The sequence below is a fragment of the Calidris pugnax genome, unplaced genomic scaffold, assembly GCF_001431845.1.
Source record: "Calidris pugnax isolate Ruff unplaced genomic scaffold, ASM143184v1 scaffold13, whole genome shotgun sequence".
In the NCBI taxonomy this organism is placed as follows: Eukaryota; Metazoa; Chordata; class Aves; order Charadriiformes; family Scolopacidae; genus Calidris; species Calidris pugnax.
The window spans coordinates 23430682-23450674 of NW_015090810.1; the positions used below are offsets into that span (position 1 = coordinate 23430682).

General features: G+C 39.2%; 1 protein-coding gene across 1 annotated transcript in view; it reads left to right on the top strand.

The window, feature by feature from the left end:
- LOC106885936 (laminin subunit alpha-3-like) overlaps positions 1–19993 on the top strand; it is a 65682-nt gene that overhangs the window by 13499 nt on the left and 32190 nt on the right. The window contains exons 3-11 of the mRNA XM_014938460.1: positions 3549–3666; positions 4293–4411; positions 5964–6134; positions 9516–9613; positions 11067–11182; positions 13655–13773; positions 15886–15976; positions 17365–17496; positions 19097–19159. Of these exons, the coding sequence (XP_014793946.1) occupies positions 3549–3666; positions 4293–4411; positions 5964–6134; positions 9516–9613; positions 11067–11182; positions 13655–13773; positions 15886–15976; positions 17365–17496; positions 19097–19159 (1027 nt within the window). The remainder of the gene's footprint in view (positions 1–3548; positions 3667–4292; positions 4412–5963; positions 6135–9515; positions 9614–11066; positions 11183–13654; positions 13774–15885; positions 15977–17364; positions 17497–19096; positions 19160–19993) is intronic.

The following is a 19993-nucleotide window of genomic DNA, read 5'->3' on the forward strand; positions in this document are numbered from 1 at the left end:
GCATTTAACTAACAAGTCATTCCAGTATTTTAGTATTCTGTATTGAGTCTATGGTGGTAGGAATGGAGGAGAATATACTATACTTCCATATATGCACATCTTTCTTACATTTGCATTTGTATTTCAGGATTCAAACAAATCTTGGAAATGTCTCTTTTTAAGGAGTTGTTTAAACCTTTAAGGAGGAAACAGAGAAAATATTTTTAGTAACTATTATTGTAATTTTTAGAATTATTGTGAGAATGCAATAGGTCATAGGAAGTTTTCTTTCTGTTGGGTTAAAATAAGTAGTACGCATGCTCTTAGAGATGATGAATATTATGTCATCAACAATGGTACAGTGGGATTCTCATTCAATTTAAATGAGCTCTTTTAAAGACAGTCTTAAATTCGCCTGTAAGGGCTTCTATAGAAATGCTTCTGTCTTTATAATAAAATATCACTAATGCCTAACACTGAATTATAATTTCTGTTCTCGGATGAGCAAGACATTTTGCTCAGTCGACTGGATGATTTTTTTTAAAAAATTATCTGGGTTTTTATAAATCTTTGAGGTCACTGCCTGCAAGAACATTTCCAATCTGAACAAACTTGAGTGAACAGGAAAAGGTCACATCAATATGAAACTGGTTAAATTCCAGCTGTTGACAATCCATCATGTTTGACCCATGCTGCATGATTACAGCAGGATATGGTGTTGGGACATTTACAGGAATACATCCTTTTTCGAGCATGCATTTCCAGAGTGGATGGTTTACATTACTGGAAACAAAATGCTGTTTCAACTTTTAAACTCAATTCTTTATTCATGTAGGAAAACTGTCAGAATTTTGATTAAACCACATTTCAGATTTTTTGTGACTTTTTTTTTTTGGTATATAACTATTTTATATAGTTATATATATAGCCATATATTTTATATAGTTATATATCACTATATAATTCTACATATTTTATATAACTATTATATTATTACAACAAAAGAACAGTTATTTTTAATGCTTATTTACATTCTTAACACAGTTTTTGAAAAATGGTTGTTTCTTTAATAAGAGAAAAGCAAGCAAAATAGCAACCAAATAAGCATTTTTTTCAAAAATGAAGAAACTTTTTCCCAAAACAGAATGACTGAAGACAAACACTGCTTTGAGTTTATTATGCCTTTATTTCAGGGCAGGTCTTATTTCTGTTTCAGCGATGGGATCAAGATTTAAATTAGTGAAAGGACAGCTTTGAATATGTGATTAAAATTGGTTTTAACAGTTGTTTTTCTATATCTTTTATCAACAAGGTTACTCTTCTATCTTTAGCTAGGATTTATTTACTAAGACAAGGAATGTTTTCCTTCCATTGTTGCCTCATCAGATCAGCAGAGAGACCATTCATGAACGTGATCAGTATTCAACCATAGTGGCAATTCAGATTTTCAGGTGCTATTCTGCATCCTTGATCCAGGTCAGGACCAAATCATTGGCACCCATATGAAGTCATAACCAAGACAGATGATAGGGTTGGTGAGTAAGTTTTGGTGATATGTTGTCATGAAATAATTAACACTAATTCAATTTTTATCAAGACCTATCTCCTTCCTGAATGAGACTTTACAAACCCAGGCAGTATTTCAGACTGAGATGTGAGGTGAGCTGCACGTGAGTTGAAGATTTTCATAAATGCAACGGCAGGTTGAAGTTGACATACATTTTTATTTTTTTTTACTTCCATTTTGCAGTTTGCGTGGAAGTTTGCCAGGTGTGGTGCTGGGAACCAGTTCTTGCACTGGCAGACTTGGCAGAGGCACGCGTTGCGGGATTCCTGATGTAACACACATATTGGACAGCACTTCCACTTCACACGCATTGAGTAGTCACAGGCTTAAGCAAATTCCATGGCTGCATATCAGATGTGGCATATAGGTGTTTGATGGGTGCCACATGCTGAATCAGCTGTTTTACCGGTTATGTGCTTTCATTTTGGCCACTTTATCCTTTAGATGCTTATGAAAGCAGATGCTTATAGCCTGGGGTGGCACTGATATGTAAGTGAGCACATCTCATATTTCTTCAGCAGCATGGAAGAACTGTGGAAATGGAATTCACTGCTACTATTTTGCTCACGCTTGTGAGAAGGTATGACCTGTTACGAGAGATGAGATGGGTCTGGCTGTGTCAGCACTTTGAGTAGCATCTGAATAAAAGAATATAATAACTGCATGACAAGCTGCAGCAGATGTCATCTGCTTTTTTTGGAGAGTAGGTAGAAGGTCATTGTTGTAATGATTCCATAACGTGACTACAAGCAATGGGGTCCTGGAGAAGGCAGGGAGCATTTCTGTATGCTTCTTTCATTTCCTCTTGTGCTTTCTAAACCATTTGTCTTGATTAAATCTGTAATGATGAACACACAGAGTGTTATCCACATATGTTAACATATGTGCAGGTAAGATGAGACTCCCAAAGAAAGACCTTAAAACATAGCAGAAGCAAGAATTTTAATGGATAGGCAGTTGCCTGCCCAGTGCAAACCTGGTTTGAAAATGGCAATGTCCCTTGAGAGATGCAGCTGGGCAAAGTAAGAACATGCAGCATTTTTATTTTTTTTTAGTAATTTCAGAACTATTATACTTTCGTGGGAGGATACCAGTCTTTATGCTGAATGGCCCTACTGGATGACACGTAGTGTCCATATGGCCATATCCCTATTCTGAAACTTGCCAGTCAAGTAGCAAAATTTACTTAGTCAAAGATTATCAGAAACTTGGTAACAGGAAGTGTTGCCACCATCCCCAAAGTATTCACCTATTTGTGACAATTGGTGTAGAGACTCTCCATCAGTAGTTTAAGGGCATTACTCCACCCGTGCAGTCGCTGTGCATAATTCGGGTTCTGTCATGGTTTTGTCAACAGAATGGCTGCCACTTATTTTGCTTGATACTCCTGTCTAGTGAGCAGTTGTACTGTGTGTACCGTACTGTGTGTTCAGCCTTTTGTGTAGAGGTAATTTTACTCATATTCTGATTTTTATGACTGTGGAATTTCTCAAGAGACTTAGAGTAAGATTGCCTTCCTTGTCAAATCCATTTTTGCTCTAGTGTTTGGGAGCTTTCTGTTTCTGGTCTATTGCTGTGCTACACAATGAGTACTTAAAGAAACCAGATGGGACTCTTGGCCTTGGGAACCTTGAGCTGATGAGGCTCTTTGAGCTGTTTCAGACAATGAGTGAGCTACTAGTCATAAGAATTTCTCCTGTGTTATTTGATACCCACAAAACTCTGGCGTGGCTTGCTTCTGTTACTTGGAAAGTCTGTCAAGGGGCAAAATTATCTAGAAATATTCTTAAAGTGAGAGAGCAGGTGGCTTAGATTACTATCAAAGGCAACCAAAGGAGTCCCAATATAAAGAGTGTGTGCAGTTTCTCTAATATTATTGTGATCTTTTTTGACTACAAGCATAATAACGTTATTGGAATGCAACACAGATGTACCAGGATGCTGCAAATGTCTCTTAGTTCAATGATGCTCCTGATAAGATCTATGTATATTCTGTTACCAGCTCTTCCATGTTGCCTATATCCTTATCAAGTTTGCAAATTCTCCTCGTCCAGATCTCTGGATCTTAGAAAGATCAGTGGACTTTGGAAGAACTTACACCCCCTGGCAATATTTTGCTCGTGAGTATCAATCCTTGTGTCACTGCTGTTCTGTAGACAGGTTTCTTTAATCATTTGCCCAGTAGCTGGAAAATCAGACCATTGGCCTCACTAAAGATTTCAACTGCAGTGAAGGAAGTGAATGTCAAATACATTTCTCTTGTCTTAGTTTTCCACAATGAATCAGTGACAAGAGTGTAACGAAAAATGAGTGTGATGTTTTGAAAGCGTAACTCAGTACATGAGTATTTTTCAGTCTGTTGGGAAGTTTTGTTTTGTTTGTTTTGGTTTTTTGGTATGTCAGAACTACAGTGTCCTTCATCCTATGGGACCCTGAAGTTCCTTGCAAAAACCAAAGAGAAAAACAAATGCAAAATCATGGAGTATAGCTTCTTTGTGGTGATGTGAGAAATATTGTGCCATGTCTGTCAGGCACTGCTGAACTGCTTAGGATGAGACATTTTTAATTTTTTTTTAAATAGGAATTTCCATTTTTCTGCACTAAGTAAAGCAATCATTGTTACTATTCAATTGTGGGGGGGAGAAGAATTTACCTAAAAGCACAGGGGATACTTCTTCAATAATTTAAATTAGAACAACAGTGTTTATTTTCACATATAAAAATAATTTTGTTCTCACTTGACTAGACTCCAAAGCAGATTGCTTGGAGCGGTTTGGAAAGGAAGCTAATCTTCCGCTGAGGAGGGACAGCGATGTCCTTTGCAGCACAGAATACTCTCGCATTTTGCCTCTGGAAAACGGAGAGGTAAGTGCTTTCCGAAAAGTAATGTGTGACACAAGCAAATAGCATCAGTTTCAGAAGTTTGCTGTTTCAATGGAAACCTAGAACTGGAAGTAATTTTTCAGCGACGACTGCTTGAATCTACATTAATAAGTCCATAACCAAGCACTCTAGTAGCTGGTAAGATTTTTGGAGGGTGAGCTGGCTCCTCCTAACTTTCACTGTTCCCTGTGGACGTAGGGGCCGCTCAGAGCCACCTCTGCTGATTTTTATTATTATTTAGGTGCCTCACTTTAGCCACATGCATTTGAAGGTGTTGACTGCATTTTCTGAATAGTTCCAATGCACATAGCACAACTTACTGCATCAGGATTGCTCGTGCGATTAAGGGTTGTAGAAACAGGTATTTACCATTCAAGAGTAAGTTAAAAATCCATAAAATGCTATATGTTTATAATAGAATACATGTATTTGGAAAAGCCTTGCTGTGATTTTAGCCGTTGTTCCTTGCTAGGCAGAACTGTGGCTGGTATTACTTGAATAAATGTTAAAGTCCTGGCTGTGCTCATGGCTCCTGCTGACATTCTCCTTTTACACCTGATGTGGTTAGAATCCAGATCTGAACTCCTCCAGAGTTATCCAGAGTTTTTGAGCATATGGATCTGGGGTGGTAGTTTTACATTAGAGTTTGTTTATTAACATATCTATAAAATTTCCCTAATAAAATATTGTAAAGAGTAATTTCCATAGAGGAGCATTGCTGGTGCCATCCCCTGTTATGTTCTGTATGACTTTTCCTAAAAGAATTGTGCTGCAATCGGAACTGTCACCATTCCCTTGTTAGATACTTTGGAGTATAGGAACTGTTTGAAAATAGAAATCTGTTATCTGGTTGGTTACAAATAAATGAAATTCTCTGACTTGGTTGTATATGCGCACACTGGATTTTTAATTTACCAGAGATTTATGATTGCTAGGCTGCTGGCATCCGTCTCTTTAAAAAATAAAAAAGTACCGGAGCCCTTGTTTTGAAAGTAAGATAAACCTCCTTTCATGTGAGGGGATTTTCTAAAGCAACACTGTGTACTTTCTTCCAAAAGACCATTAATACGCTCCCAGGCACTGGACCTGGTAACAATAATATTTTCCAGGAATGTTTGTGCCTTAACCCAAAAATAAATGTGCTTTGGGAAAGAGCCAAAACATGATGGTTTTTACTCAGGCAAAACTCTCATTGACACTATCAACTGTTAATGTAACTATTTGCAACTATTCATATTACTTTTTTTCTATAAAATCATAAACTTTTTGGGTGTTTTAATGTCTCTTTGCAAAACAGATAGAGGCGCTTTTTTTTTCAAATGTGCCATATAGGTAATGAAAATCCAGGAGGGTCCAAGACTAACAACACCATTTTTCCCTATGTTCTGACTTCAGTATGAAATGTATAGTTATTACTGCAAATGTATTCAGAAACACTAGTAAGTTTTTGGACTCTGTATTAATTTTGCTCTGTGTCGCTACTGACACTTGCAGTTGATATGTTTTAACAAAAATGTGCCTACTTCTCTATTAGATCGTAGTATCTTTGGTAAATGGCCGCCCAGGAGCAAAAAACTTCACTTACTCCCCTGGTCTTCGAGAATTCACAAAAGCAACAAACATTCGCCTTCATTTTCTCAGAACTAATACACTTCTTGGACACTTGATATCGAAAGCTCAACGAGACCCCACTGTAACCCGTAGAGTAAGTACTGTTTTCACTGAGATATACCCAGTAATTATATTCAGCATGTTAAAGACCAAAAAATGATCTGAATATTTTAAGTTTTGCAACATTCTAACAATCTAAATTTATAGTGACCCACCTTTAAATCCTCATATTTTCTCCAGGTTCGTTTGAGACCAGAAGGTAACTGGCTCAGCACAGATTTATGGAGGGGAAGTAATGAGTGATGATTTTGTAACAGACTGTCTTCTTTCCCTGTTTTTTTAATATGGAAGGAAGTTGGGCGCGTCAAGGGAACTATAAGGAGCCAAAGTGGAAATCTTCTAAACTATTTTACACAGAGCTGAGGAACTAAATCTCTTCAGTTTTATTTGACACTACTTTCCCTTATTTATTCAACGAAAGATTTTCAGGAAACAGTACCTGAGTTTCTGAAGGAGCAGGAATCAAAGGATGTACTCAAAAGTTACTATCTTTCTTTTGGCTTGAAAGCCAAAGTCCCGCTCTCATTTGGTGGGGAGACGTAAGGAAATTCAGCTCCCTCAAGGGAACACTGCATAGAAATTCATATACTTCGAGAGATTGCAGGCTTCATATTGTATTGTTATTTTTAACCTTTTCATTTAAAATGAAGATTTGGTAACAATTGGAGGAAGCCCTGGGGTGAGGCACTGCACAAACGTGTGTGAGGGTTTCTGCACTGAAAAACATAAAACTATTCCAGTTACTTGATAGCACTCCCATTAAGTACCTTTATTGTCTTAAGTAAATTTTAAGCTGTTGCTTACAGGCAGATGTAAATGCAGTATTTAGTTTACTTGGCAAGCAGCACAGCTTTAGTGTAAGAAAATTCTGATGTTATCATATGCATGGGATGTAGGATAGATTAATAAAATGTTGGCTGTTTTTTCATTAAATTGTTAAAAGAGAGCACAAGTTTTCATTGTAGAGACCTTCCAAATCTAGAAAAGAGTTGCTATTAAGGAAAATCTTTGTGTTAAACTTACTACAGAAACAGATGAAAACCAGATCCGTTCTGTTCTCCTATCCAAGTAACTTCCTGGCTTCCCCTGTTAATTGTTTGAGTTCATGACACATTGAATTACCGAGAGTATGTTTTATGTCTGAAGTGTGGCATTTTGGCCTATTAATTGTGTTGGCCGGTTACTAATTTGACTTATTACTAACCAGTGACAGTACAATTACTGTTAGTAGTAAAGCATAGCTCTGGAAAGCTGTATGAAACTATAAGACTGGGTTGTGAAGACTCTTATACCAAAAACCACTGTCAAGTATGTTGGTGAGTCACAGTGATCATTTCTAGCTGTGCTGAAAACACTGAAAGTTTTACTTGAAAATTTTTACTAGAAAGTTTTACTTACAGTATGAAAATGGTAGGCACGGTTAGAAATGAATCTGCATATTTGAATAGAGATACTTTTTGCCTTCTGAACTATTTCCTAGCCTGTATATCCCACTTACTGTTCTTCACCTGCCTAGAGCAAAGAGAGCCAGTTGGAAAAGCTCTTTGCCTTGGGGAAGCATCTTCTCCGTGCCCAGCCAACTCCACCTACATAAACGCAGGGTGGGTATGTGCAACCAAAATGAATCACAGAATCATACAATAGTTGGAAGGGATGTCTGGAGGTCATCCAGTCCAACCCCTCCTGCGCCTAGAGCTGGTTGGTCAGGACCATGTACAGTCAGCTTTTGAATATTTCCAAGGATGGAAACTCTGCAACCTCTCTGGGCGACCTGTGCCAGTGCTCAGTCAACCTCACAGTGAAAAAGTGGTTCCTGATGTTTAGAGGGAACCTTCTGTGTTTCAGTTTGTGCCCACTGTCACTGGACACCACTGACAAGGGCCTGGGTCTATCGACTTTGCACCCTCCCTTCAGGTATTTACATACATGGATAAATTCCCTCCTGAGCCTTCTCTTCTCCAGGCTGAACAGTCCCAGCTCTCTCAGCCCTTCCTCACAGGACAGGTGCTCCAGTCCCTCATCATCTTCATGGTTCTTCATCGAACTCTTTCCAGTATGTCCATGTCTCTCTTGGGCTGATCAGAACTGGACCTGGTGCTCCAGCTGTGGCCTCCCCAGTGCTGAGTAGTGAAAAAGTGGTTCCTGATGTTTAGAGGGAACCTTCTGTGTTTCAGTTTGTGCCCACTGTCACTGGACACCACTGACAAGGGCCTGGGTCTATCGACTTTGCACCCTCCCTTCAGGTATTTACATACATGGATAAATTCCCTCCTGAGCCTTCTCTTCTCCAGGCTGAACAGTCCCAGCTCTCTCAGCCCTTCCTCACAGGACAGGTGCTCCAGTCCCTCATCATCTTCATGGTTCTTCATCGAACTCTTTCCAGTATGTCCATGTCTCTCTTGGGCTGATCAGAACTGGACCTGGTGCTCCAGCTGTGGCCTCCCCAGTGCTGAGTAGAGAGGAGGGTTCACCACTGAGACACCACGTAGAGGGGCTGTATTGTGAATAGTGTGAGCACAGGAGACATAACAGCACAATGTTATGACCCTTATTCTCCTCATCCATGGCTTTCAATCTGCCCCTTTAACTTTTTCTGGGGGTACGTAGAGACCAAGATTTACAACCAGCTCTCCATTCTGCCTGGTTGTCTAAGGAGACAAGGAAACAACTTCTGAGCTACAAAAATGTATGCAGAATTTACTGTTGATATGTATACAGTAATGATATTTTCACTTAGTTGAACCAATTATATTTTTATCTTCTGTTGCCTGGGTGCCTGCAAGGCATGAGGATGAGATACAAAGGGTTCCAGCTTCAGATCACAGTTTCAAATCCAGATTGTGTTGGGAGTGATTTTGACTGAGCTGGTGGTTTCAGTCTGTTTCTAGCATTTAGTGATCACGTCTGACTGAACGGGGGAAACTCCACTGCCCGTACCAGCATGTCTGGTTTGGTGAGGTCTCACAAAGTGATGCTTTGACAGTACTTTACACCTCCATCCTCAAGCTGGCTTTGAACAAGCTTTGGGCTTGGGTACTGGTGGCCGTGTAGCTGCTGGGGAACAGAGAGCTACAGCCTTTACACCTCCATCCTCAAGCTGGCTTTGAACAAGCTTTGGGCTTGGGTACTGGTGGCCGTGTAGCTGCTGGGGAACAGAGAGCTACAGCATTATGCATTTGGTGTGAGCTGCACAAGCCTGTTGCTATCAGGCACCCCAGGGGTATTGCGTTTGATTTGCTGGTACTCTTACTGAGATCAGACATCAACAGAGGTTTGACCATTGGCTGCCTGTCACTGGCCTTCTGTAAAGGCATGCCTTTGCAATTCTGATAAGATTTGACAATCTGATGTTGATATTTCTGACATAATGCAAATAAGGAAAGATCTATACGAACTTCTTGTGCTTGTTCCATAGTATTACTACAGTATAAAGGACATCAGTATTGGTGGTCGATGTGTTTGCCATGGCCATGCTGAAGTATGTAATGCAAAGAGCACTGAAAACCAGTACCGGTAAGTAAACAGAGCATGACATTAATTTAATATGAGAAAAACAATATATGAATGTTTTCAAATTACTTTATTATTATTATTATTATTATAGAAGGATATAGTCTTGCAGGGATTTTTGATTATATTAAAAAAACTAGAATCTGCTAATGATTGACAAGAAAACAAGTCAAGAGCTATTATATATGAAATACAATAATAAAAAGTCTCTACTTAGAGTTTGGCAGATGCAATAACTTTTAAGAACCCCCTCATTCTTTTTGGAAAACATGGCTTCATACCACCTCTCAATAGCAGGAATTAGAAAGCCAACTCAAAACCAAAGTTAATGAACTCCCTGGAACTATTGAGCATTGTAACTGAGCTCAGTCAAGACCTGATGGCTTTTGATCATTACTAGGAAAAATAAAAACAGAAACGGAATGAACTATTCCCTTTCCCTGTGAAGTTTATGTTATCCATCTTGATTTCACAAGGAATTAGACCAGGCTCCTTGGCTCACCTGCTACAGGGAAGTGACTGTGAATAATCAGGCTGTCATCTAAAGCATATTTTAAAAGCTTGGTTTAAACCAGCTGTTCTTCCTATTCATAATGGTATTGAAACAAACTTTTATCAGGACAGTGCAATGTTTTCAGTCATGTTTTAATGAAGAGTAAGTGGGCAGATGGGTGGCTATTTCCAGCTGTCTATGCCAAGTACAGAAGCCATGAAATCTAGAAGGTGTGAAATCTATGGGAATAGGATGATTATATTCGAAAACCGCTTTCCTCCTTGGCTATTTTACTACACAGGTAAGAGAGGAATATTGGAAAATGCCTCTCCAGTCTCAAGGTCTCTTTGTTCCTTCTGGGATTTGGTTACTATGCATGATAGTAAGACCTAGCCCATAATGAGAACCTGCACTTTAAGGAGGCTATTCAGCTAAATCAAAATAAATATGAACTACATTTTCTTGATGAATGGTATGCACTATTTTAAAAATAGCAAGATGAAGTTATGATCTTGGATTATTAAAAACACTAGTAAATTTAGTGTAAACAGAACATAATGAAAAAATGATGAAGGCTTGCATATAAAGGTGATAAATATTTTGATTTACTGTAGGTCAACAAGCTTGAGCCTTGGAATGAAGCTAAAATAGGATATATCCTAAATTGTTATATATCATTTAATATTCTGGCATAAAGCTTTATAATCCAGTCTGTTGAGTCCAATTATAAATGTTCTCTATGAGTAATTTATGCTAATAAACTCATAATCACATGATTAAAGTAATCAGTCATGAAGGATTTTAGGAAAGTTTCAAAATGTTCCAGTGTTACTGTTTGACTTCTTGACATGTAAGCTTATGTCCTGTCCTTTTCACACTATCTTTAAGTCTTGGAGTGCAATAAAATTAAGAAAAGAAGTTTCAGTCCAGCTTCAGTAGAATAAGAGGTTTTCATTTCTGTAGGTTTCAATGTGAATGTCAGCATAATACTTGTGGGGAAACCTGTGATCGCTGCTGCCCTGGATATAACCAGAAGCAGTGGCAACCTGCAACAGCTGGGAGCGCAAATCTGTGCGAACGTGAGTAGCCTAAAAGATGCTACATTAAAAGGGACATTGACAAGTGGGTAGAAATTCGCCATAGCACACGTGTACATGGGGCATAACTAGTACACTGTGTGTTTTAACGCCTTTTTTCTTTACTGAGAAAATCCTTTCCATACAGCAATAAGGAACAGATAATGCAGTGAATATTATTTATGTGCTTCTCTCTTACTAAACACTTGAAATAGTAATTTGTGTGAGAATATTACATGAGAGGAGCAGAAACCTTCCTGTAGTAGATTGAGTCAACGTCTCTCCTCGGTCATAGCTGTTTGCTGTCAGATTGTGGATCCCCACTAGCACAGCAGAGGCTATGGGCATCTTGTACAACTTCAAAGTTTGCCTCTCCATACCCAGCCTCTTGGTGTTCAGATGGCAGAGACATTGCTCAAGGCTGCCTCTGCTTATAGACGCTTGAGCTGCTCTCCATTCTCCTGCTGGTGGTTGCCTCTCACTGACCATACGAAAGCGGGCACAAAGGCATTCCTGAAGGGGAGCCATGGCAATTCCACACTTGCGTCCCTTCCCGTGCTCTTAGTTGGGAGTTTAGAGTGCTTTAGCCCCACAGATTGAGTAGTCAAGGTGGAGAAGCCCACTGACCTTTCTCCCACCGGTCCCTGTGTCTCATTCTTTTGTTAAAGAAAACGAAAACATGGACCCCCTTTTGGTGGAGGGGTACGTACTGTCACACAGGGGGGTTTTCCATCCTTCTGGCCAGAAACCAGTGAACGTGGCACAGGTGGTGTTCCCATCTCTATGCACATCCTATTCTGAGCAATGTGTTGGCGCCCCGGAGTTTCCTTTGTGTTTCCTAATTTATTTTCCTCGTTATGCCATTCCTGAGTAGCGTAGCCAGTGGGTACAAACCGTTAACAGGAGAGCCTTTTTTGAAAGCCAAAGAGATGTACCTGTGTAATTAGTTTGAGGAATAAAGAGATGGCTTGTTTAATCAAAATTGCAGTACTGAGTGTTGGCTGGGGCTGGGAAAGATGATTAAAATGTTTGATAGGAGATAGGCATGTTGGGACACAATTTTTGGACAATATTTGAAACCTCATTTAAATTTCCCTCTTTGAAAGGAAAACATTTTCTGCCAGGAAAGAGGTAGACAAAGAGCATAAATAATGTCATGTTTTTTAAAGAATGACTTTATAGAAGATCATCTACAAGATTCTGAGCCAAAACAACTTTGTCTCTAACTGCCTCTGAAAAAATACCCTTTTTAGTATGGATTGCTCCTAGCAGTTTGAGGTGATGTGTTGAGAGTGTTTGCCAGGTGCAGACCTCCTTTCCTGGCAGCCAGTAGTGAAGGAATTAAAGCAACCTTGTTAGGCTTCCTAGAAGCCTGAGGTCTCTGAAGAAAAACTGATTGAAAGAGGTTGGTGAGAGCTCGTAGGGATAAGCCCAGCCTTTTGCTATGAGTTTCCTAGTACTGTATGGGACAGCAAATGGCCCAGAGTGGTAAGAAGATGCTCGGTGAGGTAGAATGAGTTTCTATTCCCCTGTGAAAGAAAATACTGTTAATATCATCAGAGCAAATAATTTACCATTGCTATTAGAAGACATTCTTGTGAGCTGTACCTCACAGACAGGCCCTAGAGGCAAGGAGGTTTTATTTACATTGTAAAGATTTTAAATTTTTTTGCATGTTCTCTTCTTTCCTTTTCTGACAATATCTTGAACCAGCATGTCATTTGTGCAATGTTTTCTTTTCTTGAAGAATTATATGAATAAAAAACCCTTAAAGATCCTCACACAACCTGTCCAGGGAACCTCCTCTTGACCTGTCTGGTTCCTTTGAGCAGACCATAAGGGAACCTGGTGGTAGGCCACCACCTCAGCTATGTTGTTGGTAGTTTCTAGGAAAAGTCTTCCTCGTCCAAAGTTGTTCAGATATATAGATGCAGAGGAGATGAAGAGAATGATCCAGTTTCCTTTCTCTTGTATGTATGAACATTTAGCAAGGCATGGAGAATCGGTTGTTCCTGAGTTGTACTTGGAATAGAGTTTGGAAGGATTACTTCCCATAAGATTACTTCATAGTGAAGAAAGTAGGGCAGGGCCCTTAGCTTGTTTTGAGGTGCTTTCAAGAACCCATTACCTTCTAGAGTGTCTTATCCCCTGGTCCATATGAAGGAAGGACTTCCCGAAACATGAAGTTAATAGCTTTATAAAGTCTAAACTTCAGGAATTTCCTGGGAAGGCTTCCCTGAAGTGCTGGAACATCTGTAAATAAGAGCTATGTTTTCTTCATATCTAGATGATCTTACTATACTTCTGGTGTGCCTTTCCAGTTGTTGATAGATAAATAAGTGTATTTGAGCATACTTCACCATACCTGAGTGTATGTATACATAAAAAAATCTGAGCTTCTTTTTCATCTCTCCTATATTACTGAATTCCATCATGATAAAGAAAGCTGACTTGGAATATTACTTTTTTTTTCAGCCTGCAATTGCCATGGACATGCCACTGATTGCTACTATAATGCTGATGTTGATCAGCGTCAAGAAAGCTTAAACATCCATGGCCATTATGAAGGCGGAGGTGTCTGCATTAACTGCCAGGTAAAACGGTTGTTTTGATCAATTTAAATAAATGACATTTGAATAAGAGCTACTGAAGTGGGACTGTGTCTACACCAATGGTTTGGAGGCTGACCAGCCTGGGTAGCTTCATTTCTTTGGTATGTAAGTATAAAAGACACACATAAATTGTATTTATACTCAGTCCTGTGTGATTCAAGTATAGCCACAGAATGCAACAATTAAATAAACTACAAAAAATTCCCTTTCCTGTTATTACAAACTCTGCCATTTTGCTGCTTAACAGAAGGAAGTAAAATTAATCAAATAAAATTCAGACTCAGGCTAGCTGGTTCCTTACTGCAGCAAAACACAGAAGGCTCTCCCTCATGAGCAGGAGTAAAGGAGGGCGCAGGCCTTCCCAAGAAGGAAGCTTATAGGTATTGAAATAGCGCAAAATCATAGAAGGGACCTCTGGAAGTTACCTAGACTAGTGCTCCACTCTAACCAAGGCTAGGCACAAAGCTAGATCAGAGAAGTGTCCAGTTGAGTTCTGAAAATGTCCGAGGATGGAGATTACCCAGACTCTGGGTGATCTTTTACAGCACTTAATCACTCTCACAGGAAAGATTTTTGTAACCGTTCAGTAGGAATTTCCCCAGTTTCACCTTGTCACAGTTGGCTTTTTTCTTTTGCTGTGCATGTCTGGGAAGTGTTGGTTCTGTCTTCTGTGTAAACCCCTCTTAGGCAGCAGAAAACTGCCATTAGACACCCCTACCCACCATGAACATCTCTTCTCCAAGCCAACCAAAGCCATTCCCTCAGATTCTCCTTACATGCCATGTGATTTAGCACCTTAACTGTCTTAAGGGCTAGGGTGGATTGAATCAACAAATGTAAACTTGGAGGTCAGAGACTTTACACTCTATCTGTCATTAATGAATACTACATTCTTGGAAAGAGAAGGAATGTCTCTCATCCTGGGTAACTTTTGTTCTACTTGGGCTAATTACTATCAGGAAAGATCATACAAGGCTCTGATCAACTTGATCTAATCTTGGATTTATCTCTGCTTTGAGTGGGATTGAACAACCTGACCTCCTGAGGTTCCGTAGCACCTAAATTATTCATTGGTTCACTGATCTCAGGGTTAAATATGGCCATAGTTATTTGGAAATCTGTCTTCCTTTTGCTGTCAAGTCGTCTGAATGATGATAAGCAGATGAACGTAATTCAGAGGGAAAATTATCATCAAGCCTATGTTCCTACAAAACTTATTCATCATGATTTATATATTACCCTGCTGTACATTTTAAAATATAGCTGTATTTAAGCAACCAAAAAAAGGAAATAGCCAGTAAAATGTATAGGGTATATTTTCCATCTTATTGCCCCAATATAATCAGATATTGTCCAAAAGGCAGTTAGAAGAGAGTAGAGTTATTTTTGCTCTAGAGTAGAAGAAATGTTCTTTGTCTTCCAAATGACATTTCTGTGCAGAACTTTGTTCATGGAGTCTGGTAAGATTTATCATGTTGGTCCTTCCTGTCATTTATTTGTTCAAGAAACATAATTTCTCTTATATTACTTTCGGGATGGAAAAGAGCAAAATTAATCTAAATGTATGAGTCCTGATATTAATTGTGGGAGTTATGCTGGATTAAATGAGTTTACCATAAATATAATTATAGCCTTTTTTTTTTTTCATGGATAAAACACATGGATTTTAATTTACTTTTTCTGTTTATGTCAGGGAAAAAGTGTTAGGAATGGATGTCTGAAGTGATAGGATTGAAATGTTGCATACAAAGATAGATTCAGTGTATAATACTGAAAACTGGTATTTTTTTTCCTAGAATAACTTTTTTTGTTGTTAAAATATGCTGTTAAAATAGCTCTTTTTCATCATGCTTTAAAGATAAAATTCAGCTGCTTTATGTGAGAATACAGTGGTTCAAAAATCCCTAGGTAACAGGTGGTTACAGAACAGCAGATGATGAATGCTGTCTTTATTGCAGTCGTATTCCCTTTTTTTCCCCTGTGCTGATCCTTTTTTAGTTGTACATAGAAACAGTGTAAAGGATGTTACTGTTTCTTAATTTTTCCAAGTTCCCGTTTTTCTCTCACATTCTCCTTGTGTTTTGTTCTGCACAGCATAACACAGCTGGTATTAACTGTGAGAAGTGTGCGAAAGGTTACTATCGTCCTTATGGTGTTCCAGTGAGAGCTCCTGATGGATGTATACGTGAGTCCTTTTCTATTAAGTATCTTCTCATGGTAGTGGCTTGGGATTTTTTGCTATAATGAGGGCATGGGATACATCTTTTGGGGAGAAAAAATGAAAGAGTGGCCAAAAGACACTGGAGGACACCTGCAAATGTCTTTCTGTGTTGCTTTAGAGCCTTTTAGACCCTTTCTTTTCAACTTAAGTGTCACCTTAGCCTAAAGCTTCAGTCCATCAGCAGGACAATAGGAGGAAGTAAGGCAGGAAAGGCTGCTGAGGAGATAGGATCATGTAGGCCCGGGGTGCTGCTACATTCCCCACAGTGCGGTGCCATGACCTCTAAGAAGTCACTCTCATCTCCTGCCCTCGTGGCCTTGCTTCTCTTAGCTCTTTGGTGCACGTATGAGATATCCTTTGGCTCTTAGTCGCTTGAAAATTTTATTCTACAACTCAAAATATTATAGCAGCCTTCCAGTACCTAAAGGGGGCCTGCAAGAGAGATGGGGAGGGACTCTTTGTCAGGGAGTGTAGCGATAGGATGAGGGGTAACAGTTTTAAACTGAAAGAGAGTAGATTTAGGTTAGATCTTAGGAAGAAATTATTTGCTGTGTGGGTGGTGAGACACTGGAACAAGTTGCCCAGAGGAGTTGTGGATGCTCCATCCCTGAAGTGTTCAAGGCCAGGCTGGATGGGGCCTTGAGCAACCTGCTCTAGTGGGAGGTGTCCCTGCCCATGGCAGGGGGATTAGAACTCAATGATCTTTAAGGTCCCTTCCAACCCAAACCATTCTATGATTCTGTGAAAAAGTCACAAGGATCACTACTCCTACTTTATGCAGTGCTGGATTTAGCATCTAATAAATAATGCAATAGGATAATTGCTACTAGAACATTTAAGAAAGAAGGAATGGGTATAGGTAAGAGATAAGCGTTGAATTACAAACAGGCCGAAGGAGCCTTGTGACAGGCAGGAGGAAGCTATGGTTTGTTGTGTTTGGGTATTGAAATGAATGGAAAGTTGACAGAGCTGTGGTGTGCTGCCAGAGCATTGCACGGGGTGTGCAAGGGAAGGTGGAGGTAGCATAGATCATGGAGAGAGATGAGCTGAAGCCACAGAAAATATAGTTCCTGCAGTGCTATGGAGTAATAACATGCAGCTTTCTGAATTTAAAAAAAAACAATTAAACACTCTGAGAAAATAATATAGGTCTTACTTCTAAGGGATATCACAAATATTAATTGGTGATACAGAGTACTTGGAAAATATGTTACAGTATGCAAATGTTAATTCTTTAAATAATGAGACATTCACAACTTCAAATGGAACACTGTTGTAATGCCATTGTGCACTGCTGGAAAAGGCAAATTAATTATTTTCCAAAAAGCTCCTAATTGCTGATACTGATTTAGTTTGCAGTTGTAACTCGGAGCACGCAGAGGGCTGTGAGGAAGGGTCTGGCCGCTGCATCTGTAAGCTGAATTTCCAGGGAGAAAACTGTGAACGCTGTGCTGATGGATTCCATGATTATCCATTTTGTGTCCGTAAGTATACAAATAAAAATGCCTCTTTTCCAGTATTTTAAATGTGCATTAAATAATTAGCCATTTTCATGACACTTGACTTGGTTAAAACATCTGGCATTTCAGCTTCACGTGTTTATACATTCTGATAAATCAGTTGTGATAACACTGAAGAGAGTCTGGTTTATTTTACGAAATGATGGTTACTTGAAAATCAAACCGATTGTGCTGCATTCTCACAATTCTGAGTTCATTTAAGACATCTTCATCAAGGCTTGCTTCCCTGATAAACAAAGCTTATGGGCTATCAGTGGATTCTAAAATAGTTTAAAATAATTTTAAAATAGTACCTGGGTAATGCTGGAAAGGTCCTCCTGGCAGAGCATAAGGCTCTCCACCATGCTGGACTGCAGGTAGGTGCAGGTCCATGGTCAAAGGAAGGGTTCCAGTTTGTTTCAGGTTTTTTAAGAAGTGGTTGAAGGAAAAGTGTTTGTAAATTCAGAGAAAATAAACATATTAGAAAAAACAGCATAGCACAAATGTCGACTGCCTCTGCTTGTTGAAAATAGTAACAGAATGCTATCTAATGCTATTGAATTGAAAATTAGATTTTTACATCAAAAGCAAAGAGATTAAAATTAAGTGTTGAGAATTCAGCAAATTAAATGCTTTCACCATAAACAAGTTATATATAACTGAGAAAAAAGGATTGTGTTTGATGCATAAAAGCTTGTGATTCCGTGATCAGATTCTGAAAATGCATCAGTGGGAGAGTTTTGTGCCCTCAGAGAAGTGTGTTTCTAACAGCCAATAAAACAGGTGTTGTTCTGGGGCAAGATTTAAGGCCTCACAAAAAGAGAGGTACCATGATAAAAATGGAAGAGGAGGGAAATCAATACAAAACAAAGGAACAGTGTAAAAACATTGAATGCTGTGTGAATTCAATGGCTGCAATAGAATAAATCCTCTCCGTACAGCACAGTGTAGATTATCACATCTCATTTATCCTCTTGTTTGTAATCCAGCATTTTTAAGTAAGTTCAGCTCAGACAGACCTCGATCTAAGCCCCAGTGATGTTTTTAGCACATCAACTTTGGATCCCATCTTACTGGAGGAAAGTTTGTTGGGATGTCTTTCCCATTCCTAATCTGGAGGATTCTCAAATAAAAAGCTCCCAAGATGTAATGTACATGTCATGAATTCTGGCAGTTCAGGTAGCGAGTGGCAATGGCATGCAGCCTGAGATAGACCTTCAGCTGGAAGCAGGGAGTGTGAAGTAACTCACTAAGGAGCTTTCGTGGCACCCTCTAGCACAAGAAAGCTTTGTGTATAAAAAGGTGGGGAGCAGGGAAGCAACATGGTACCATTTCCAAATGACATCTGGCCTTTCATACTTGTTCTTTCCAGAAGGCATGTCTATACCCAAACTGGGGAACAAAAGTAAAATGATTCTTATCCTGTTTCTAACTGAGAAGAAACTAGGGTGAAGTTGGTTACTAGAGCCATGTGAATATCATGCTCTGTGGGTTGACAGGAGATGGCTTCATGGTTTGTCGTGATTCTTAGTGAAGTAACTCTTGTCTGTTTCGAATACACTTCATTGTTTCTTTTGTTTTAAAGGTATTCCTGCATATCCTTTTACTTCTCCCAATCCAAGAGATGAAATGGCTGGTGACATAATTGGCAAGTTCTTGGTGTTTTTTTTCCCCTCCCATTTCACTGTTTTTCCCTGTGTTGCTGTTATTCACTCTTTCAGTGGTGCCTGCTCTTTCATGGAGATTTATGTAGTAATTTTGCCACTGTGGGTATTTATCTTTTAGAGCGCCTTTGTTCTTGCCAGAAGTTCATCATATTGTCATGTTCGTATTGAACAGTTTAGTAGTCTAGTTTCAGGAAGAGTTATGGATCAAAATAAGTTTGACCAGCCTCCGGCAAACATCTGCAGAAGAGGCTGACCATCTTGTTTGGTGCTCTTATGAACAGATCCATCAAGAGTTTCTGACATGTACAACTTGTCAGCTGCTTTGCACCATAAATCTCTTAAGGCTAACTGGCCCCAGCTTCTGGACTGTCCTCTTGCACCTGGCAAATTGTATATTGCCCTTGGCAGTGAAGGACTTTGATTTCTAAGAAAGCTACATATTTCTTATTTAGCCCGCTGCAAAGCTGCCTGAAATCCACACAATGATTCCCTCAGTGGGCTTAGGTTTTTTAGTATATATTACCATACCGCAGAACAGAGACATCTTTGCATGCTTAATCACATACATATTTGTAATGCACTTCAAGATTAATAACTTTAAAAATCCTCCAAACCTTTTTCATATCCTGAAATCAACATTCTTTCCCTTTACTTCTAGTAGCTTTAATAGCACTGGAGTTTATGTTGGCAAATGAAAAAGTGTTTTTTCTTCTGTGAACGTAGCAGACACTTAAATATAAGCAGACAGTACAGATCCATATATGTATTTACAAGTCCCAGTTGTTTTCTTGGAAGTGTCTGCAGTTGCCATCACA